Here is a 24,370-nt window from a genome sequence, read left to right on the forward strand (position 1 = left end):
TTGAACTGCTCCTCCCAGTTTCTGAACATCCAACCCAGTCCCGGAAGCCCCCCCTGACCCCCCACACTCACCTGTTCAGCATGTTGGACTGGTAGATCCTCTTCTCGTGGGTGTTGTAACAGCTGCTCTTGGGCTCGGGGATGAAGCTGTGTTCGGACAGCATGTCGGAAGCAGCGGTGGTGATGATGGCGATTCCGTCCCTCACTCTGGCAGGGAGGCCATAGTCCCATTCGTCGTAGGACACAGAGATGAGGCCGGTGGGGAACTCCGAGGGCACCGTGTCCGTGTCCCCTGCCACCAGACTAGGCACGATCCACGTGTAGCCGTAGCCAGTCAGCCCTACTGAATTAGCCACTTCGAAGATGTAGGTGGCTTCTTCCTTAGTACAGTAAAGAAGAATGATGGGGCTCTGAAGTTTCTTGAGCTGGTTCTGGATCTTAGAATCTCCGTCATCCAGGGACATGTCCAGCAGGAGGACTTCCTCTAACTCCCAGCCCACGAAGCTATTCTCGATGGTGCTGCGAATCTTGTTTACGAAGTCCTGGTAGCCAGGGAAGTAGGTGGTGACGATAGAGAAGATGTACCAGTCGTACTCTTCCATGATATTGAGCATCACGGAAGCTTGCTGTTCAATCGATGGGCCAAACTGGAAGAACATTGAGGATTCATCCTAAAGCAGTAAAAACACAGAGAAGGAAAAAGAGAGAGAAAAATCAAAACGAAGATGGTGAGGGAGAGTTTGGACCATCTGGATACAAAGGTTTGTGTTCATTATTTACTTTTTCCACATAATGCCTTTAAAATTGGATATGTTTAAATTGCAAACATTTGTAATGCTTTCCTTCCTAAAACCTTCCTCTTGAGAAAATCGACATGGGTCTATACTCTTCCTGTCTGAAATCCTTGGGGCTACTACAGAGGCTCAGGCAGCTTCGTAAAATCAAATATGTTAGTGTTTCTAGAGCAAAACATGTGAAGAGTCACATAAAGTGGGATGAAGGCTGTAAACGGCCTCATGTCAGTTCAGGTCAGGTTTTGCTGTCAAATGAGTTATATAAACACAAACACACACTTTCCATTCTTTGAGCCTTTCGGATTCATCAGTTGGGGATATGTATTATTCAATCGGAGTGAATAATCCAAAATGCCATCAATCTGCCCTTAAATCTACCTCTAGTCGCCCAGCAGGTGGGCGGTACTCAGGTATGGCTAGCAGGGAAGTGTGCTGTAATACAAGATTTTCTATAAAGACATAATTGTTAGGTGAAATGCAGAGTGCATTTTCTGTCTGTCTTCTACTCTGATAATGAGGTATGTAGGTGGAGTAATGCACAAGTAGTACATGTCAGCTGCAAGTTAGAATGACTTGTCTTCAAGGTCATATATGACTAAGGTTTATATGAGAACAACACAGAAAGGATTGTTCTTTCTCTTACCTATATAATGCCACAGGTCTCCGTCTGACCTGTGTATTACACACAGCCCTCCGTCAATTCTAAGCATCTTATGTTTTCTCCCACCTCTTGAGGGAGAAGCCATTTTAAGTGTGTCCCATTTTAAGCTGTATTTCACCTGCTGTTTGAAGATGTCAAGCCCTGCATTTTATCTCGATCTTACAGCTAGAAGAATCTGAAACCACACAATGAGGACCCTCTCAGCCTTGTCCTTCTCTTTCAGTCCATTTTCCCCTGACTTCCTCCCGGGTAATGACATCTCTTTTCTTCGTCAGTGGCCCCTATCTCCTATCTGATGGCTCATCTCCATTTTATAACAATCCGAGCTAACAAAATTGTGTCTCTAATTCAAAGGGGCAGTTCTTTTTTATCCCCCAAACTAGCGCTTCAAAGTACGGTTACAAGAGATCAGGCTTTTAAACAAAATGATGCAGTGATTTCTTAGTTCAGCAACACATTGTTGTACAGCTGAGAAACTGCTGAGTATTTTTGGGGCGCCCACTATTGAAATAACATGCAGGCTGGGAACTCTCCAGCTGGTGTCCAAAGACCCTGATTCGGCAACGAAAGCTGCCAGCCCCTCGAGGCTCTGCCAGAGCTGTGTGTGCTTCACGTGGCTGGAACTCTTCACGCTCCCCGCAAGCGATCCAGAATGAAACAGTAGCTGCCTAGTCGTTTGGGGGCAGTTCTTTCTGCTAAGGGTAAAATGGTGCTTATAATGGCTCCCTCCCCTGGCTTAAATATACAGTCAAGGAGGAGCCTGGTAGGACACTGGAATTCAGAGAAGCAGAGAGGGTGGGGCATCAAGAATGGGTGGGAAGGGAATGGAAATTAATTCCGGGGACAACAATGATTTCCTATGTAGCCAGTCCCCGCTCCTGGTCTTCTACTTCAATGCCACTATGTACTGCTCTTCAGGTGACGCTGACCTTGTCTTTAGGTCATAGGATAGAGTGGGAATCCAGGACAACAAAGCTTAATTATGACAAGACTTGTCAGGGGCCCACGGAGAACCACAACAACAGGAAAGGAAGGCCCTGTGACAGAACAACTCACCCAGAATGGTTATCACTTTAAAGGGACAGCCATTTGTTTTCCTTGTTACTTCCAGCTAAGTTAGGGGATTTGGGGGATTCTCAAATGAGATGTATTATCACTTGAGTTTTCACCAGCCCAGTGGACATAACAAAGTGACAAAAGCTTTTAAATGTACCTTAAAATGCACAGGCTTAGGATGAGAGGGATCCCCATTGTAAACAAAGTAAGTCTACCCATTCTATGATAAATGAACATATCACAAGGAGGTTCTTAAATACCCACAAAGCTCCATCTACAGTGAAACCACAGCTGGTTCAAATACACAGCTAGAGATAGCCTTGAAAGAAAACCCATGGGGAGGGGGGAGCGGGATGGTCCTTAGTAAATGAGCCCATGCTAATGAGATTGAATTTAAAAGAAAACCAGTCTACTATACACCAACCTGACCCTCTCCTCTCTTAGTCTTCTCTTAAAGCTCTCTCACAATTATAAATGAGCTCCTAAAGAAACCGCCAGCTACTATGTGAAGAAAGCCAATATATGGTGAAAGAAAAGAGAAAAATTAATATGGCTCCATCTAACCCTCACCACATCCCCATCTAACCTTCTAATTCTCTCTTCCTCCACAATCATCCTTCTTCGGATCCCTCTTTGCCCGTCAATGCCCAGTTCAACCATTTTATCTTGACAATCCTTCGTTAAATAAGGATGCCTCACACGGCCAGTTTATCCGTGGCACCGAGGGGAGGTTAATGAAACCAAACAGGAATCAAGAGACAAAGTTATAGCTTGGGCAAATGCTTCCCGGTATCGTGAGTGGTCCAGCATTATTAACTTAGTTGACACATCAGTCTGGTGTATAGTCATCGGGAATGGAACAGCTCTTTTTCAACAAAGCTTTGGGCTAACTGAAAGTTGTAAGCAGTGACAGGCTTTGCAAATTATGGTCACAGATCAGAGAGCAATCTTCCTGTGTGCATGGAGAGGAAAGGACTGGTGGCCAGGCATCCATCTTTGCAGGCTCCCAGCATGCACTGCGATCACCACAAGAAGTTGCGTCTTCTAGGATGAAGGACAGGGAGATGTAATTCGGCTCACTATGCTTCCACACCTGCATTTTTATTCTCCTAATGTCATTACAAAATGTTACGTGCAGGGGTCCCTGGAGCAGTCTCCTCCTCCTCGGCAAGATTCCCAGTCAAATTTATCGCGTAAATGTACTTCTTCAACTCGCCCCGAGAGCCCCTTAAAGCAGTCCTAGGTAAAGGGCTCTCATGACTGAAAGGTGCAGTTAGCACGGGGAAGACGCGATTGGCCATCAGTCCCCATCAGTCCGGGACTGTTGCGGTGAACCTCATCACGTTGATGTTCAGGGTGTTTATTCGCTAATAAGGAGAAACAAAAACAGGTACTTTTTTTCATTCTGTTAACTGTCTCAGAAAATAGCTGCCTAAAGAATTAGCAGAACATGAGATTCTTCTTCTGCATCACTGAGATCCCTTACAGATCCACTTCAGGCGTAAGGGATTAACTACCCCAGCTGCTGACGGTGCCCCTAGCGATTGGTTTCAGCTGCCATCCCACTTTGGGGGCTGTGTCAGCTGAAGAGAACCACCTGGCCCAAAGTCACGTCCCCTTCCTGAGGGAGAATGCATTGAGTGACCGGTGGTCATGGCGCCTAAAGACCTGGTCCTCTTGCCCTGTTTCCAGGCAACTCTGAAGGATGAGTCTCCCTTCAGAACTTCCCACGAGCCTCCATTAGTACTGCGTCTCACCTCTATTTCTCTCACTGCCCGCTCCTGCCCAGTCTTCCCTTCCTTTCATGGTGTTGATCTCAAGAGCATTCCCTCCTAAGCCTCCTGTCCACCAACTTAGTCTCAGGTCAGCTTCCCAGGGAACGCAGCTGGAGACTTTATCCATTTCCCTTTTTTCAACATGGAAAAGAGATGACTATTTTCAAATATAGAAGTGACCTATATGGTAGAAAGGTAAGTCTCTGCCCATTAGCTCCAGAGGAGAAAACCGGGACCGATGAGCATAAATCGTAAAAGGCACTGCTTGGCTCAATGTAGAAAGTACATTTGCAACAATTACAGCTATTTGAAATGAAATGGCCTCACAAGGTAGGGAGCTCTCTGTAGTTATAAACATTCAAAAAGGAGCCGGATTATTATCTGATAAAGGGATTCTCCTCAGCACTCCATCTGGAAAATGTCATGCTCATCTTTCAGACCTAGTTCAAATGTCAGCTTTTTTATGCATATCATCTTTCCTAACTTCCCCAGGTCAAGTTAGTTCTCTTTCCCCTGTGCTTTCACAGTATTTTATACATGCCTCTGTCATAATATTTATATATTTTTAAAAGTTTTTTATTGAAGTATAGTTGATGTACGAAATTATATAAGTTACTGATGTACAATACAGTGATTCACAACTTTTAAAGGTTATGCTCCATTTATAGTTATTATAAAATATTGGCTATACTCCCCAGGATGTTGTAAAATATAACCTTGTAGCTTATTTTATACCTAGCAGTTTGTACCTCTTAATCTGCTCCCCCATATTGCCCCTCCCCCATTCCTTTTCCCACTAGTAACCACTAGCTTGTTCTCTATACCTGTGAGTCAGCTTCTTTGTTATATTCACCAGTTTGTTGTATTTTTTAGATTCCATATGTAAGAGATATCATACAGTATTTGCCTTTGTCTGACTTATTTCACTTAACATAATACCCTCCAAGTCCATCTATGTTGCTGCAAATGACAAAACTTCATTTTTCTATGGCTGAGTAGTATTACATTGTATATATATATATACCACAGTGAATCCATTCATCTGCTGATGGACACTTAGGTTGCTTCCATATCTTGGCAACTGTAAATAATGCTGCTGTGAACATTGGGGTGCGTGTATCTTTTTAGTGATTTTGTTCTTTTCAGATATATACCCAGGAGTGGGATTGCTGGGTCATATGGCAGTTCTATTTTTAGTTTTTTGAGGAACCTCCCTACTGTTCTCCATAGTGGCTACACCAATTTACACTCCTACCAAGAGTGTATGAAGAAGGTTCCCTTTTCTCTTGGGAAGCATATATGCCTGCCTCATCCCATTAAAAAAAGGTATGTTTCTCAAGAGCAGGAACTGTGCCTTATTCATCTCTGGATCCCTAGGTGGCACATGAAAAAAATTTAAATGTTGGTTGTATTAATATTACAAAGAAGATTCCATTGTCAGGTGGGAGATGAACTGAAATGACCTTGATGATCTCAACCGGTTCCAAATTTCGACACTGATGGCACATAGCCACTTCACGGAAATGAGGTATGCCCGCAGAGCTGTGCACGTCTACAAAATGTGAGGGGAATCCACCTTGGAGCCAGCCAGAGAGGCAGAAAGTGTACCAGTCACTTCTTCACTCCTCTCTGCAGCAAATTCCATGACAGCATCATCTGTACTTACTTCTTCCAACTCCTCTTCCCCACTCCTCTCTTGCACCCACTTCAGGCAGACTTCTGACCCCACTGCTCCTCTAGAAATCCTCTTGTGAAAGGCAGTGGTGACCTTGGTATTGCCAACTCCAACATCCATCTGCAGCCTTTGACTTGGGTGATCACTTGCCCCAAGATATGCTTTCTTCCCTTGGTTTCCAGGGCTTCACATTCTCTTGATTTTCCTCCTACCTTACTGGTTGCTGTTCCTCCATCTTCTTTGCTGGCTCCTCCTCTTCCTTCCAACCTTTCGAAGCTGGAGTGCCCCAGGGTCAATCCTTGGTGTTCATTTCGTTTCTACCGACATTCACCTCCTGGGAAATCTCACTCAGTCTCTTGCTTTAAATCTCTTTTCCATGCTGATCACTCTCACACTTCTGTCATCCCAAACTTCCAACCTGTACATCAAACTGCCTATTTGACGGCTCCGCTTGGATATCTTTGAAACATCTCCAACATTTCCAAAACTCAGCTCGGCCTTTCCCATTTCAGTTAAAGGCAACTCTGCCCTTCCTCTGCCAGCCGCTCTCTTTCTCTGGAATCCTACATCCAATCAGTCAGGAAACCGTGACCGCCTGACCTTCGAAAGGTATCTAGAACACAACCTTTTTTTAACCCACTTTGTTTGAGCCACCCTCATCCTTCACCCATCACTGAAAGGGCCTGCTAACTGGACCCACTGCCTCTGCCCCAGTCTCATGCGCAACAAAGAAGCAGGATGATCCTTTTAAAGCTTAAATCATAAGGTGTAAGTTACCTTCTGCCCCAAACCCTCGACAGCTTCCCAACTCCCTAAAAGGAAAAAGCCAACGCCCTTGATTCGGACCCCGCTGCTCCTCAGATCCCACATCCTCCGACTCTCACTCTTTCTCTCCTCCAAGCACGCTGACCGCTCTTAAATATACTCAATCCCGCTCCAGACCTTTATTTCAAGCTATTTCCTCTGCCTGAAACACTTCCTCCAGCTACCCAGGTACTCACTCACAGGGCTAGCACACACACCAGGTTCAAGTCTTTGCTAAAACCTCACCTTCTCAACAAAGCCCAAACCTGACCCCGCAATGCGATGCTACAGCCGCCCTCTCCTGTCGCAGGGAGGCCCGAGCCCCCTTATCCTGCTCCGCTTTTGCTTTTTGCCATAGAGTTGATCACCATCGAACAGACGACGTGATGTATTTATTATGAATGTATGCTTCGTGTCAACTAGAGCGTAAACACCGTGAAGGCGCCATTTATTGGCTCATTGCTGTAACTCGGCACCTAGAATGGGGCCTGGCCCAAAGTGGACTCCCAGTAAATATTTGTTGAATTTTAAAATGTGGTAATTTTCCATTGTGTGTGTTTCTGTGTGTATTCGCAATTTCTTTATCCATTCATCCATCAGTGGGCACTGAGGTTGGTTTCACATCTTGGCTACTGTAAATAATACGACAATGAACACAGGAGGGTTCATGTATCTTTTCTAGTTAGTATTTTCATTTTCTTCAGATAAATACCCAGAAGTAGAATTGCTGAATCATATGGTAGTTCTATTTTTAATTTTTTGAGGAACTGCCACCCTGTTTTCCATAGTGGCTGAATCAGTTTATGTTCGCATCAACAGTGCACGAGGGTTCCCTTTTCTCCACGTCATGTTTTATCTTTCTTATAATATCCATTCCAATAGGTGTGAGGTCGTATCTCACTGTGGTTTTGATTTGCATTTCCCTGATGATTAGTGATGTCGAGCAGCTTTTCATGTGCCCGTTGGCCATCTGCATGTCTTCTTTGGAAAAATGTCTATCCAAGTCCTCTGACCATTTTTTAATGATTGTTTCTATTTTTGCTATTGAGTTTTATGAGTTCTTTATATATATGATTATCAGATATATGATTTACAAGTATTTCTCCACTTCAGTAGACCGCCTTTTCATTTTGTTGATGATTTCCTTTGCCGGGCGGAGCTTTTTAGTGTGATGTAGTATCACTTGTTTATTTTTGCTTCTGTATTACTCAGCCATAGAGAAGAATGGAATCTTGCCCTTTGTGACAACGTGGATGGACCTTGAGGGCAATATGCTAAGTGAAATAAATCAGGCAGAGAAAGACAAATACCACATGATTTCATTGTATGTGGACTCTAAAGAACAAAACAAAACAAATGAATCAAAACAAATCAAGACAAAACAAAACAAACAAAAAAGCCAAGCTCATAGATACAGAGAACAGAATGGTGGTTGCCAGAGGTGGGGCGTGATGGGGTGAGTGAAATGGGTGAAGGGGGTCAAAGGTACAAACTTGCAGTTATAAAATAAATACCTCATTGGGATGCAATGTACAGCCTGATGACTACATTTAATAATACTGTATTGCATATTTGAAAATTGCCAAGAGAGTAAATCTTAAAAGTTCTCATCACAAGAAAAGGAAGTTTTGTAATATGTATGGTGCCGAACGGTAACGAGACTTACTGTGATTATTTCACAGTATTTACAAATATGGAATCATTATATTGTACACTCGAAATTAATATAACATTACATATCAATTACACCTCAATTAAAAAACGTGGCAATTGATATGTTTCAACCAGATAATTCTCAAATCTAGTTTATTTTTGTTGGCTATAGAATTGATAATATATTTCTCTAGTATTTTAAAGTTTCCCACACTACTCAAATCTTCGTAATGTATAACATCATAGGGATTATGAGCCTGCTAGGACATTAAAGTAATTTCAGAGTAAATAAATCTGATTTTTCTCCAAGTCCTTCCTCCTAGTATATGAGTAAAAAAGTCCTGCTGTTTTCCTTCTAAATTCAGTTCTTAAGGAGGATCTGTGTTTGACAAAAGTCTAGAATCACTAGGCTTTTGCTGAAAACTTTCTCCACTACCATCTGATTTAGAAGGCAAGTGTAGAAGACGATGGACTAAGAGGTCAGGTTCACTCCGGCTGGTTTAGTCCTGGGTATTTCTTCTTTACTTCTTCCACGCTGAGCACAAAGCAGAAGGAGAACATGGGGACAAAATCTCTTTCCTCTCCCAGCACGAGGGGAGGGTTTTCTCTCCCTGACCTAACTCCAAGAGACCCCCTCTTTGGTGACTATAAATTCTGATTCCACCATCATTTTTTTTTTTTTTTTCGGGTGACTAAGACTGGTGGTAGCTATTTAGGGTGGGTTTGGATAGTGTCAATTTTGTGAGCAATGCCCTGCAAGAAGGAAAAAAGCACCCGACGTTCTCCAACCTCGCCATTAATCACAAATATCATGCCTGAAACACACAAAGGGAACTCACCGGTGGAGAATCATGATCTTTCCTGCCAGATTCATTCTTTGTAAACCATGGCACACGAAGGAGAACAGTCTGGGTTTTCAAAAGCCCATGAACAGATAGTCAAGCAGATCGAGCTAGTCTAAGAGCCATTCTGGATAACTAAACAGCTCCGCCAGAAGCCAGCAGTCTTTTTCTTATTTGCTCTTTCAGAAGATAATTTAACTTTCTCCTTGAATTTTGTCCCGTTTTCTTCCCTGAGTCTCCCTCTTGGATGTGCTTCAGTTGCTGAATTTAAGCCACAGCTGAGAAACAAACTAGAAGTATTTGCTTTGAGAACGTCTACAAAGTTCTTCCTATTCTAGGTCTCAGAGGTGATTTTATAGCAAGAAGAAAGCTTACAAGCAACAGACAGGGCAATAAGAGGAGAAGAATAAAAAGGCCTATCCCTCTTGCTAAGATACCCAAGAGAATTGAAGAAGTAAGTCAGGGAGCAAAAGGCCTGCAGAATACCAAGAGAACTTCTGGAATGTGCCTGTCCTCCTCTGGAAGGTATCAAGATGCCAAAATCTTAACAAGGCTCTTACATTTCATCTTAAATTAAAATCCCTCACTATGGCCTGTGCCATTACACACATCAAAACAACTCTCAGATGGACCGACTTGTATTTTTATTAAGAGGTTCTTTTCTATAAAAGAGCGAGCTGACAAGTTCAGCAACAATCACATTCTGTGACTGAATCAACGTATTTTTAAGTAAACGCAAGCAAAGAAGGTAGGGGAAGAGGAAAAGTTGGAAAAAAATGAAACAGATAGGGAAAATATAGGATAAATATTAAACTAACAGATAAATATTAAACTAACAGTATTAATTAGGATGATCAATATCAGACTAAATTTATTTAGACAAGTTTACAAAATCAAGTGTGATCAACACAAATATAGATCTGAGCATTTCGTAGATAGAAAGAAGGGCATTTCATAGATAAAAAGAAGGGCATCGTAAAACTAGACCATACAACCAAAGGAAAACAAAAATTTTTTCATGAGGTATGAAATACTAAATCCAAAATCCAATACTATCAAAATCTTTCCATTTACCGTAAGCTGAGAGGGTAGAGTTTACAGAAGAACTGTGATCGTTATTAAAGAACAAGGTGAAGTCCAGGCCAGTGATGGTACTTGACACACCAGCAGCATTTTTCAGAAGGAAGACGTTGACGTTTCTTTCAAATACATAAACATTCCCATCTCCGTATATGTATTTGCTCGGAGCACCACATTCACATAGCAGTGGGAGCGGAGAATGGGGGGGATGCCCGGGAGAGGGAGGGGAGAGCAAAGGCATTTTGTATTTGATGAAGCAAAGGGCGCTGGTACCTTTTTTGTTGCTAAAAATAACAAAGCACTGGTTCTAACTACAGTGATTATGTTCATACACGTGGGTCTCTGCAAGAGATCTCTGGAAAGCAAAAGGTCCTCTGTCCTCCTGTCCCTGCTCTATATAGAAAGATGAAGCATTGCTGAATTTATTATAGAGTTTGGACCATACAGGTCTGGCACAGGTTAACAAGCCGTTGCCTCCAGTGGCAGGAAGAAGTTTCCTGAGAAAGTTTTTCTCAGCAAACATCAGTGATCTGTTTCCCCAGGTCCCTGGATTGAGAAACCAATTGCTACTTCCTCACATAAAGCCAAGGACGGCTGTTCACAATTAACGCGGCTTCGAATTTATTCACTTGTCCCAAAGCAATTTGGTCCTCCGTCTAAAAGAGGCATCGCATTTTGAAGGGCTCCAGATATGAAAATAAAATTGCATACAGGCAGATTAAAAATATATATACATCTTCAACAGCTTGTCAGCACCTGCCTGGCTCAGCCTCGCTCGATGGTAGGCCTTAGAATTTTAGCCACCAGGCATGCCTGCCAACCTTTAAACCAGAACTGGCCCTGTCCTATCCTCACCAGCATCATCGTCTAAAGCTGACTGGGCTGCTCTAAGCCCAGTATTTGGAGCACCTGATGTGAGCCTGCTGGGTGCAGACGCGCCCGCCCGGAAGAAGCCTTCCTCCTTCACAGACTAACCATGTGACCAACCAAAGTCCTTCCACGTGTCCTGACTTTTACTCCAGTCTCTATTGGATGAGGAGCCCTACTCAGAACTTCCAACTATCCTGCACAGTCGCTGACCCCCTTGATGCTGGACCCTGCTGCCTCTATCTGCAGGTGCCAACAGAGGTTGGACACCCCTTCCTACCCTTAACAGTGAGAAGTTTATGTGGCTTTGTCCACTCTTGTACCAGACCCCTGCATTCCCACACCAGTCTGAGTCACACCGAGGGTGTTATTTGGCCTAAAGTAGGTTTCTTGGAGCTTGCTACCTGCGGCAGGCAGTGTACAAGGTTAAGTCCAGTCCTACCAGCCCTCAGCCTCTCCCTAGACTCCTTGTGCAGATCCCAGTATGCCTGGCGCGCAAAAGGGCAAAAACTGGTGTCCAGTGTTTGACTGGTTACATCTAAGTTTACTTGAGATTTTCTTGGTTCACTTTATACTGAAAATTGCTCTCCTTTTCCAGAATTATTCAACTCTCACTTTTGCTTATTCCTCATTTGTGCCTGCTGGGTAAAAGCACTAAAAAGGGTTCTTTAAGAGTTCAGAGTTCCTACCCACTCACCCTTCATTTTCTTTCCCTCAAGCGCTGGGAGGCGTGTGTATACGAGGTCCCGTTGAGTACGCGACACTATCGGCCGCAACCGACACCCGGTGCCCCTCACCTGACACAGGGAGAGCCACACGATCCTGTCCACGTTCCCAGAAGACACCCACTACTCTCTCTGTACACAGAAGGAATACTTGGCCAAGAAGGCACACACAGCATGCTGTGGATTCCGCTTCCAACACAGCCCAGCATCACACCGTCTCTGGCCCGGCCTAACCGCCGCCCCGACGGAACAGCGGCAACCCTGCCAATATCCCTGGCCACGTCGTCACTGCCGCGATGGGCGCCGCAGCCCGGGCTGAGCTTTCTTCCTTCTTTGACTCTCTTCGCCCTCAGTCCCAGCTCCACAGATAAAGACCCCATTGGAACGTCCCAACTGGCCTACACCTTTAGCCCAACCAACGTTTCCATTCTCCCTTCCGGGGCCTTGGGTCGCTGAAATGCTGTCAGCGTCTCAACCTGACTCTGGAAGGTTGGCCAAGCGGGGATGAGCAGCGGCCGCCACTCGAGGGAGGCATCAACGTTGGCAGAGATCCTGCCTGAAAAGGAGAGCTGGGCAGCTCCAGGAATTGCCCATCTATACAGTCTTATCTTGAAGTTTGTATATTTCTTGTTTTTAAACCACATTCAATGGTCTCCTACATTTCTACAGTTCATACATTTCACCTAAATACATTTCCTCTGATGGAAACATGTGAGGAGAAAACGAGCTCTTTAAAAGAAAACGTCAGCTGGCATTTCAAACAAAGAAGTTTCCAGCTTAGCCTTTTACGCATGCTCATCAGACTCTCTGGGGTACAGAGCCATTGTTACAATCAGACGCCGGGCACATTTATTCTCTCATCTAGATTCTTCACAGTGGGGCCTCTGCCTATGGAGGAATCACCCCTGACAAGTATGATTCTTACTTGGTCTCATTATCTTTAGACCTGGCAGTAAAGCCACTCACCTCTCAGGCTCGCATCAGCTGGCTGTGAACTCAGATCCATGCTAACAAAAACAAAATGGCGGATCCTGATGGCTCAGCAAGGACATTTTGATGCTAATTTGGTACTGCTTGGAAGGTGCCAATATGTTAACCCTGTACGAGCGCAGCTTAAAACTCTCTGTTAAATAATGCCAGCCTGGCACCTCAAAGAAGACACATTAACCAGAGCAGCTGAGAAGACACTAGTCCAGCTCAGAATAGGACAACGGTTAAACCAGTTTAGGAGAATGTGGGGGTGGAACCAGATTATTTTCCAAGCCTTCAAAGAATATTCCTCAATTTTCCTCAGATATACAGGCCAGTGAGTCCGGCAGTCCTGACTTTCAGAAAATCTTCCCTATGTCTATCTCAATTCCATCATGCTGCAGATGAAGCCCTTTGGCTCTCACATTTTCCTCGGTGAAAGGCCCTCAAAAATTCTATTGAACTAAATTAAGCTGATGTCAACTTAGACGATGGTCTGTGATTTGTTTTGTGTGTAAAGATTATAATTACACTTACTCTCAGCCTTTTCTGCCTTAGCCTACACAACCCCCTTTATCTTTCCTTTATTATGTTTCTTAGTACAATATTTATTGAGTTTATACCGTACTCGGTTATACATGCATTATGTCAATTAATTCTCATACCCCTGTGAAGTAAGCCCTGTTACTCTCTCTGTTTATCAATAGAGAAAGTGAGCTTTAGAGAAGTTAAGAAACTCACCCAGGGTCACTGCTGGTCTGAGAATCTAGCTGGGTCTGACTTCAGAGTGGACTTAACCACGCCCCACACATCCTCAAGCTTCCATGAATCAGCGCTGCGGCTCCCATCTGAAACATCTACACCTCCTGTTTTAATCGTGAACCACAGAATGATCACAGTTATCTAGTAAAAGTCTAACCCCCGCCTAGTATAGTACAGAGACTATTTTCATGAGTTCTTAAGCTTCACCCCTATACATCCACCTACTAGCACAGTTGCACTGCTAACCAGTGATGGATCTGGTCCATGTTATCACCCTACGGTATTCTTTTACTGGACTTCATACAACCGGTTCTTTATGATCTTATTAGCTGTTTGCTAATCAATCAAGGATTTATTAAATGCAGGTGCTGTGGGAAGTAGAGACAAAGTATAACTCATCATCCTCAGAGCGGGCCGGCTGGAAGACAGATCAAAATACACAGAATAATTGATGGCTTTCTTAAGTTAAATGATAACATGAGGTTTTGAATATGTGTCATAAGAATGATGAGAATAGAGGTCCAATGTGGCTGGACAGCTATATTCTTTTAAGCTTCTTTTTACTTAGCTCTTTCTTTGCCGGTTCTCCCACCAGCTCTGTGCGGTGAGCAAATTAAACGCCCACGCATTTTAATCCAAATACCAGACTATGGACAGAAATATAAGTGACACTGGCCTTGCACGCAGCCGTAGATCTGTCCTCAGGTGGATAACAAGCCTCTGACGCCCGCTATCTCAGGCAGCGGTGTAAGGGCCGATGGAAATACCATACAGTAACATGTCCAAAGCGTTCCACCGTCTACATGAATTATATATAAATCTTTCCCCTTGATCTACCCAGTCTTTCATTTTCATCTCAGAAGATTAGATTAGTATGACAGGACTTGTCCTTTATGAAGTCAAGCTACCCAGTTAAAAAACCCTCTTCTCTTCAAATGATTGCAAATTGATTTTGTTAAGATTTCTTTTCAGTGTTCCTTCAGAAAAGCTAGTCTTTCCTTTCTCTCCATGTATTTTTTTTCTTTACTCTGGCCTTTTTCATCTGATCCTCCAATAGTTTTCGATAATTGTGTGCACCAGTCGGGAGATCAATCAATTACCTCAGGGCTCCCTGCATGAAGATAACCTGCGATGGCAAAATTAAATCCAAGCAACTCACAAAAGCAGCCTGACACCAAATTTTCTTCAGTTCACTTTATTAGTCTCTATGCCCCATTCATTTAAAAAGGCACAGACAACTACGCAAGCGCTATCCATTCTCAAAGCCCCCTCCATGTCTCTGAAATTAACATAACCTTCTTTTTAATTTTATTTGCCTACTAATAAAGCAAGGGTATGTTTCAAGATCTGCTTTTATTCTTGGCTCCATGAAATTAAATGAATACAGAGTAGCAATGGCATCCTTGAGAATTCACACAGTAACACAGTTTCCCGCCTTTTGCAAAAAAAAAAAAAAAAAAGGACACATCTGAACAAGTGGGGTGCTTCTTCCAGGTGTAAATGGAATGAGACACAATGTCCTTGTCTGTATTTTGAGGCTTATGTTGGTTACATATGCAATAACCTATTAACAAAGTTACTAGAACTAATCAGTTCAGTTTGCAAGTTATGTTTCCCACAAAAAGGAAAGCTGTCTTGGCTCATAAGAAAATATTTCCTTGTATTTATATTCCTGAGTTCCACAATGATGCAAAGATTATCCAAACTATCTAGACAGAGTCCCCAAAAGACCTCCTACCAAGGACCTCTATGGAATCAGTCGCTTAGTTATAGTAAGTTCTTAATATTCAAATATTTGGTGACAAAGAGTAAGCTCATCTCACTCAACTTCTTTTTTTTTTGGCATCTTTTTATTCTATAGCAACACCTTTCAGAGAACAGACATTTTAAATCTGAAGCCCAGTTGCATTTTTAAAAGTGAATCATGCTTGTACTTCTCCACATTCATCAGGAAAAGCAAGAGAGAGGTTCTTCTTTAGCAAGTAATAAAAACCTCTGCCAGTTTACAGGCTACAGGGTAATCTGGGAATTCAACTTTCTCAGACATATTCACGAAAATATCCCCATTCCAAGTCGCAGCATTCCATTTTTAAAAATTAAGGTCCTTGACCATAAAATAAGGGACTTACTAGAGATGTGTATCTGATATCCTTTACACTTTTATTGTGTTTAAAATTCAAATTTTGGGCCTGATAGATAAACTAAATTCTTCTCTAGTCTCCTAGGATGTGGGACCATTTTCCTTGCGTGAGCTCAAACCACCTTAATCTTGCTGCTTACATGTGGCCTTTTCCAACCCCACCACTACCACCCCTCAGACGGATAACTTCTCTTAGAACACTTGGCCTGAACTTGATAAGCAACACTGGGAACTGTCATTCAGCTTCTTAATCTTTTCCTACCGTAAGGGAGAATAACTCCCAGATTCCCCTCTCATCTCCTTCCCATAAAGGCAAAGATCCTCCTGATCCGGTCACAGTAAAACTCCTTGAATACCTAATTGTGTGTTTTTTTAAATTAAATATGTACTAGTAGAGGGCTGCCATGTTGCTCAGTGAGTGACTTCTAGAGTCAGACTCGGTTAAGCTTCCTTCTTTGATATGTTTGGTGTTAACAAAACCACAAACCTTTCACAGGCATTCAAAGGGTTAACCGTAAGTTGCTTGCAAATATGCTCCCAAAAGAAAAAAAGCAAAAGCCAGCTGATGACGTCAGGTAACTCAAATTATTACACGCAGACTGTCCACGTACGATGAAATAGGAAGAGCAGAGCCACGCCACTCACGGCGACAAGACAGCTGCCCCACATGCTCCGAGGCCACTGGCACCCACACAAACCTCTATGAGGCATTGCGGGAGGCTAACAGTTCAGAAAGTAAGCTATTTATTTTACCTGGAGTTCTATTTTTTTTTTTTTTTTTTAATTTCTGCTACTCTGAACATGGCTCTTGGTTTCTAAAATTTTAATACATCCCGGTCTCCAGCATTACAAGAAATGAAATTTCTCCCATCTTGCCCTGCAAGCTCAAGAACTTTATCAATATGCCCTGGAAGCCAAATTCATGCCAGTCTTCGACTTTTACTCATTGCACATAAAGCTAGTGTGCACTCTGTTCACATCATTTCCTATATCCTTATAAATTTAGGAGGAGAGAAAGTCAGTGTTCTGTTTCTTCTGAATTATCGGGCATTTCACAGTGACCTATCTGTCCATGATCACTTCAAAAGAACTTAGCGTTCATTGACTTTGACCAAATTTGGCTCATTCTGAGGGTATTACCCTCTGTGAAACAGTGGCTGAGTAGCTGTCAAAAAGACTAGCTTCCAGAATATTTGATCGACTTCACTGAAATTTGGTAAGTGGGAGGAGGTTATGGAGATATTTGCTGGCATTGAGATTAAAGGTCAAACATCAATTTAGCCCTTGGCATTAGCATCTCAACACCCCCTAATGTACAAACTGCAAACTCCCTCTATTTTAACCACACTTAAAGATAGATATGTGTTACTTATTCCTGAGAATAATAGTCTACAGATATTCTGTGGTGAATTCTGTGTGACAAGAATAAGGGGCCCTGACCTCTAGAGATTTCTACAAACTTTTAGTCTCTGGGTTTCAAGCCCAGATGCCCCATCCTTCTTTGTGATTTTGATAACTGGTTTCCCATAGCCACCACTTCACAATGACCCCTAAGTGAAAATCTAAAATTTAGATTTTGCTCTTTATAAACTTACATGGTTTTAGAAGGAAGAAGTCAAGGTAACAAAGCGGTAAGTACAAGAAGAGAAAACGCATACTAGGGCTATGGAAAAAGAACTGGATTTGGAATCAGAAATTCAGATCCAAATCTGGATACTTCTTGTCTGTGTGACCTGAGACTGTAATTTAACTTATCCGACCGTTATTTTCCTCTAGAAAACAAGAGTGCTAATTCTTAATTTATAGAGTTGTAAAGAGGGTCAAATGGCGGGGGTGGGATGAATTGGGAGATTGGGATTGACATGTATCCACTAATATGTATAAAATAGATGATTAATAAGAACCTGCTGTATAAAAAATAAAATAAAATAAAATTCAAATTTAAAAAAGAGGATCAAATGAGATAATAATACCTGTGGAAGTGGCCACTACAATGCCTGGCACAGAGTAAATTCTCAGATTCAGTAAGTGTGAGGTTATTTACCACGTACGATGACCAACAACATAGGCAAGGAAAAGTTTTATTTCATAAATATTTACATATTTACAAACGGGTTAAGTTGGTATCTTCATCATCATTTTTATTGTCCTTCTTGCCTAAGCATCAGTTATAGTTGATTAAACAGCTTTCAAGGTTGGCTGGAGAGTCAATACAACCCAGAACAGCTGAGCTCCCAGGTTGTCCTTTTCTGAATGTGTAAGAACATTCTACCTTCTCGGGTCTTGATGCAGGTCCCACCGATTCTTCCCATGACTTCGGTCATTCACTCGACTGAATGACAGTACTATGATTTCCAGCCCAAGAGACATACTCTTGCCTCTTTCTTGCTTCTCACTGTCCGATCAGAACAACATTCACCAGCCCACTGACGATACTCATTCTACTGTTTCATAAAAGTCAATATCTATCTAATGTCCGCCAGTCAAAATTTTAGAATATAAAACTCTCTAGGCGCACACATAAAGTATGCAAAATAACTCTTACTGAGAAAAAAGCAGTATTTAAATCATGTCTGCATGGAGTAAATACCTAACTAAAAGCAAGCAGAGATAAGGCAGAAATAATAAATTGAAATTCTAAATACCTGAATCACTTAAGACATAGTACATTTCTATCACAGGCAACATAGCAGCCTTGTAACAGATTTTTTTTTCTTTCACAGATCAACTAATTTCTAAATATCTTCACAAGTCTAAAAAATAATCACACTTTCCAACACTGTTCCTCATCATCAAAGCCACCTCCAGGCCTCTAACTAATGTATTCTCAGCAAAGTCTTAACCTTTATTCATACCCACGTCCTCAGTGGTGAAATCAGCACTTTAGGACCCATTCTCTGGGAGGGTCCAGAGATGTCACTGATTACAGTTGTGGGTGAATTTCACACTGAAACACTAGCAGAGTAGGAACTCTTGCACAACTGCAGTCCGCCGGGGTGCTGGGTTAGAGAGGATGGTCAGAACTGCAGAAGTGACCGGTGTTACCAGGTGCCCAGCCAGTGACCCAGTGACTCACAAACACAGGATTGGTCGGTTCCCTCCCACTCAGCCCCGTAGAAACTGCCAGGCTCTATGAAAGAGACACATTTCTCTCTACTCAAAGACCCACACTTTCCTTGTTTTTCCCAAATTCAACTTTTACATCACTTGACATAGCTAGTGTGCTCTCGGCTGTGAGCTAGTGCATGCACGCACCTGCACGATATTGTGTGCACAGGTGCACAAAAGGAAGAAGGAAGTCGGCACAGAAAGATCTATAGAGAGAGAGTACATATCTGTTAAATACACATGAGGCAGGTCATGGTGAGACAGAACTTAACATTGTTTAGTAAAAGAAGACATTGTCTGCTTCTTCATTAAGATGGACCTGGAAAGAAGTCTGCAGCCTCCCAAGAAGCTCCCCAAGGCAAACAAACACCTCCTTTCCTGGGGGAGAAATAAAAGAAGACTTTCGGGCATAACAAAAGTATATCCCTCTTGGTATGGACAACACTGATCTCCAGAGAAGAGGTGGAGGAAGTAATACAGAGTCAAGGATTCTGTTGGGAGCAAACAGATTGATACCCCCAAACTCCTTCAAAGTTACTAGACACTCTTCTGTAGATTGATATAGTTCAGACTGAGACCACTGACAGGAAAGGAAAATGGTGGAACTCGCCATGAGGCAATGGGGAATGTACGACATGAACCCAGATCAACTTATAAGGGGCGAGAGGCTCAGGGAGGAGGAGCAGTTTCAACACAGCATAAGGGCTGAAGCTGGAAGTCCTTCAGCGGCAGACCTCCCAGGACAATGACCCCGTCTTGGGAACAGTGGATGAGCAAATGAATGTAACTTGAAGCGTTGTAAGCCCAAGGCAAACCAGATCAACAAACCAAACCAAACCAAACCCAAGCAGGGTCTACTAAGCAGGCTGCTCAGACCATCCAGTCCTCTCTCCTTCTGAGGTCTAGAATGAGGCTGATCTATAGCCTGAGTAAACTCCTCGTGTTCCTGAACAATCTGGCATGGATATTAGTGAGACCTTCAGAGGGTGAATTTGCTTTTCCTGATAATACGGGTAGGAGGGACTTTTAACAGTAAATTTAAAAATAAAAGATGGGGGGCTTCCCTGGTGGCGCAGTGGTTGGGAGTCCGCCTGCCGATGCAGGGGACGCGGGTTCGAGCCCCGGTCCGGGAAGATCCCACGTGCCGCGGAGCGGCTGGGCCCGTGAGCCGTGGCCGCTGAGCCTGCGCGTCCGGAGCCTGTGCTCCGCAACGGGAGAGGCCGCGACAGTGAGAGGCCCGCGTACGGCAAAAATAAAATAAAAGATGTGACCCTTCTTTTAACCCAAGCTGATGACTGGCACAAAATGGGTACAAAACTAGTTACACAGATTAGATAAAGACTGAAGCCCTTTGGGTTCGATTTAGTTAATTTTGCTAGTGGGATTTTAATCAACATGTGAAAAAGGTGACGTGTAAGGAGGTGAGAGGTGAACACCCAGACGGCTATGAGAGCTCATGTGCCCAACGCTCTGCAGCCAATGTGGTTCCGAGCCAACCTGAGTCAGAGAATGCTCATCCCTGAGATAGAAAACGGAGTAATGAGAATGGGAATCGTGGGATCCTGGAGTCTAGAGCAGGTATTTAATGACTTACAGGCCTTCATTGGGGTACAGGGGCATCGAAGAAGGAGTTGACGCCCACTGGGTTACTAACGTTGCCGAGTCTAACGCACAAAGTAATAGTAAATATCATTTTTCAAAATGGTGCCACGATGTTACAGTGCTTTGCTAAGTCTTTTTATCAAGAGCTCCAGTTGGGGGATGTGTTTTATGTATAGTCTAGCCTTCTCTATTTACTGCTAAAGACATAATATGCATTTAATCATTCCTGACCACACACGACGTGAACGGCCCTGTCCTAGGCACTAAGGAGGATGCAATAAGCTATGGGAAACTATCCCTGACCAAAATTCTGACACCTGGAATGTACAAGTGACAATAATGCAAAGTGTAATGTAATTATCACAGGGTGAATTAAAATAAATGTTATGGGGCTTAGTAAGGGAAGGGATGACACATGATCATGAATGAGGATAATTTTCATGATGGAGAAGTAGGACGGTGGTGGCAGTGGTGGTGGTGGTGATGATTATGACCAGGTACTAACAGGATGAGAAGCCAATTCTAGTGGTGGGAGCAGTTCAAGTGTTAAGTGAGGATTTGGTTCTGAGGACAATAAAGGTTCAATTAGGCTACTCCTTGAGCAGATATTCATCAAGTGCCTAAGAAATGCCAAAGGCTGGGTTGGAGGCCAGGGACAGAGACAGGAGCTACTTGCCTAAGCTTTCACGGGGCCGAGCAGAGGAGCAAAAGGTAAACAGAAAAATAACATACTAGGTAAGCACTATACTGCATTACACCGTGTGGGTTAAGTGCAGGAGCTCTGTGGTAAGACTGTCTAGGTGGGAACAGGACCATATCACCAACAGGCTGTTACCATAAGCAAGTTGCTTAGCCTCTCTCGCCATGGTTTCCTCATCTGTAAAATGGGTCAGTAATGCACCTACCTCACAGGGTAAATGAGATAATGCCTCTGAAGCACATGGTGTCGTGATGGACACAGAGTAAGTGCTTAGTGAATAGTACTATAAAGAATACACTTGTTTGTGTCCATCGACAGATGAATGGATAAAGACGATGTGGTGTGCACACACACACACACACACACGCACGCACACAGTGGAATACTACTCAGCCATAAAAAAGAATAAAATAATGCCATTTGCAGCAACATGGATGGACCTAGAAATTATCATACTAAGTGAAGTAAGTCAGAAAGAGAAAGACAAGTACCATATGGTATCACTTATATGTGAAATCTAAAATATGACACAAATGAACTTACCTACAAAACAGAAACAGACTTGCAGACATAGAGAGAGCACACTTGTGGTTGCCAAGGGGGAGGGATGGACTGGGAATTTGGGATTAGCAGGTGCAAACTATTAATATATAGGATGGATAAACAACAAGGTCCTACTGTATAACACAGGGAACTATATTCAATATCCTGGGATAAACCATAATGGAAAAGAATATGAACAAGAATGTATATATATATGTATAACTGAATCACTTTGCTGTACAGTAGAAATTAACACATTGTAAACTAACTATACTTCAATGTAATAAATTTTTTTAAAAAGTATATGTTTGTTTGTACTTCTGTCTGAATATCTGATGTCATGAAGACAGTCTCTTTAGAAGAAGAATTAGGAAAGAGTCAGTCAAGGATACTAATTTTAAAAGTCATTAATGAATTTTTACACTCTTTTCCAAAAACGTTGTATCATTTCACACTCTCAAAAGCAAAGTGTAAGAAAGTGCTGATCTCACTATACTCCATAGTTAATATATTTTTTTAAATTTTGCCAATTTGGTAGGTGAAAAATATGTCATTGCTTTTTATAAAGATATTTTCATATCTTTCATTATGGTGAGGTTAAATATTTTTCATGTGTATGAGCCACACATATTTTTCTTCACATCAAATCGTATTCCCATTTTACAAGTGGGAAAAATGGGAATTTTGGTTGCAGAGTTTGGACTTTAAAAGGTAGAAAATGGGAACTGCTTGAAAATTACTGAGAGGGGAACAAATTGAAACGATCTTATGCTACAGTGCACATGTGCTAGCTCATTTCTTGTCATATTATTGGGAAAGAACAAAAATAAACTAAATTAATACTAAGGAAAGTTTGGGGGGGGGGCGTGGAGCAGGAATGGATTAGAAGAGAGCCAAGAGAATAAACTGAAAACATTAAGGCAGAAAGAGGAATACAGAGCAAAATAAAGAGAAAGAGACAGTGAGATCAACACGATTACCAAAGGCAGGCAAGGAAAGGAAGGAGATGAGAAATAAGTCCCCCAATTAAAATTTACATATAGGGGGAGGGGATAAATTGGGAGACTGGGATTGACACATACATATAAAATAGATAACTAAGGACCTACTGTACAGCACAGGGAACTCTACTTAATACTCTGTAATGGCCTATATGGGAAAAGAATCTAAAAAGGAGTGGATATATGTATATGTATAACTGACTCACTTTGCTGTACACCTGAAACTAACACAAGATTGTAAATCAACTAGACTCCAATAAAAATTAATTTTAAAAGTAAATAAATAAAATAAGATAAAGTTTACATAGAGTTTGTTTCTTTTCACACACACCCCTCCCCGCCTCTGTACTTGAACAAACACGGCTTCAGCTCTATAGCTTGTGCTGCGCAATGTACACTGATGTGGAGGGGAGGGTAAGCGTGGAAGGAGGGAGCAAGGGCACGCTAATGGGGGTCCCAAAGGTGCACCGTTCTCAAAGGCAAGGTAAACCTGAGCCCCATTCCATTAACCTGGTGGCCTCATCTCTGACCTGACCTGGAAGCAGAAAAAGAAGAACCTGAGTCAAAACAGCTACTGGATGTGGATACTTCGGCCCAAGTCACCTTTGGAATGCCCCCTTTTGGTCCCAAGAACAGAAGGTCGATACAGAGAAAACAGAGTTAAAACTGAGGCCAAGAATAGGAGTGAATTGGAGCCAAAAGCATATTCTCTTCAACTTGCTTAAGCACACTCCTCTGCTCAAGAGTGATCACTTAGCCAAACTCTTGTCTACATCCTGACTGCTCAAGAGTTTCCAGCCTCCTCGGGACCTCATCTTCTCCATGTCAATTTCAGCCCACCTCACATGTGCCAGGAAACTGCAGGAAAGACCTGTCAGCTGGGAAAGGAAAGGCGGCAGAAGAGTTAAACAAAGAGTTAAACAAAGTCCATTATCTCCACTGCCTGAGGTATTGTGCAGTACCCTCTCTAGCCCTCAGCAAAACAAGAACAGCAGCTGCAAGAGCCACAGCGGCTGGGATAAAAGACCCCTAAAGGAGAGAAGATGCGACATCATTTGGTGCCTTCCCCTCACCGGAACCCGGAACGATTTCTCCTCCAAAGCCTCCTCATTCATTAGCCTTTCTCCTTTGTTCTCCTTCCTCAAAGAACACTGACTTTCAGAAGACATGCAACAGATAAATTTAAGGTGCGAAGTATATGCTTGGAGCCCGCAGCTCAGGTGGTGCCTGCCTACTCTGGGGCAGTCTTATTGATTTGGGTCCAAGTATCAGTTCTTAGGCTAGCGCACTCAAGCATCTTTCCTGGACTTCTTACAGTTCCTGTGGCTGACTTTCTCTCAGTCTGTCTCCAGTTCCCACGTCCACCCTGTCTGTCCACTCCAGCCAGACCAACGGAAATCTGAAGTCCAGCCTTAACTGGTATCTACATAAAGGGGGAAAAATCCACTTGTTTCATCTACCTGTGAGCTTAGTAATTTTACATAAGATCTGGGTAGACCTGGGGAAGGGCCTCCTCACTGCTGGAGCGGCCGGTCCCATTTCCACGGCTGGTCCACACCCTGTGCCCCTCCATCGTCCTCCTATTCTGGGAAATTACATATATATTTATGTACA

At 42.9% G+C, this 24,370-nt stretch overlaps 1 protein-coding gene across 3 annotated transcripts in view; it reads right to left on the minus strand.

Annotated features, from left to right (window-relative positions):
* GRIN2B (glutamate ionotropic receptor NMDA type subunit 2B) overlaps positions 1-24,370 on the minus strand; it is a 422,513-nt gene that overhangs the window by 180,576 nt on the left and 217,567 nt on the right. For 2 of the 3 annotated variants that reach the window (XM_067008755.1, XM_059081259.2), the window contains one exon: positions 72-670. In XM_067008755.1, coding sequence (XP_066864856.1) covers positions 72-670 — 599 coding nt within the window. Of the gene's footprint in view, positions 1-67; positions 671-24,370 lie in introns of those variants that run through there. The other variant, XM_067008756.1, reaches the window with a different exon arrangement.

The sequence above is a fragment of the Kogia breviceps genome, chromosome 12, assembly GCF_026419965.1.
Source record: "Kogia breviceps isolate mKogBre1 chromosome 12, mKogBre1 haplotype 1, whole genome shotgun sequence".
Taxonomy (NCBI): domain Eukaryota; kingdom Metazoa; phylum Chordata; class Mammalia; order Artiodactyla; family Physeteridae; genus Kogia; species Kogia breviceps.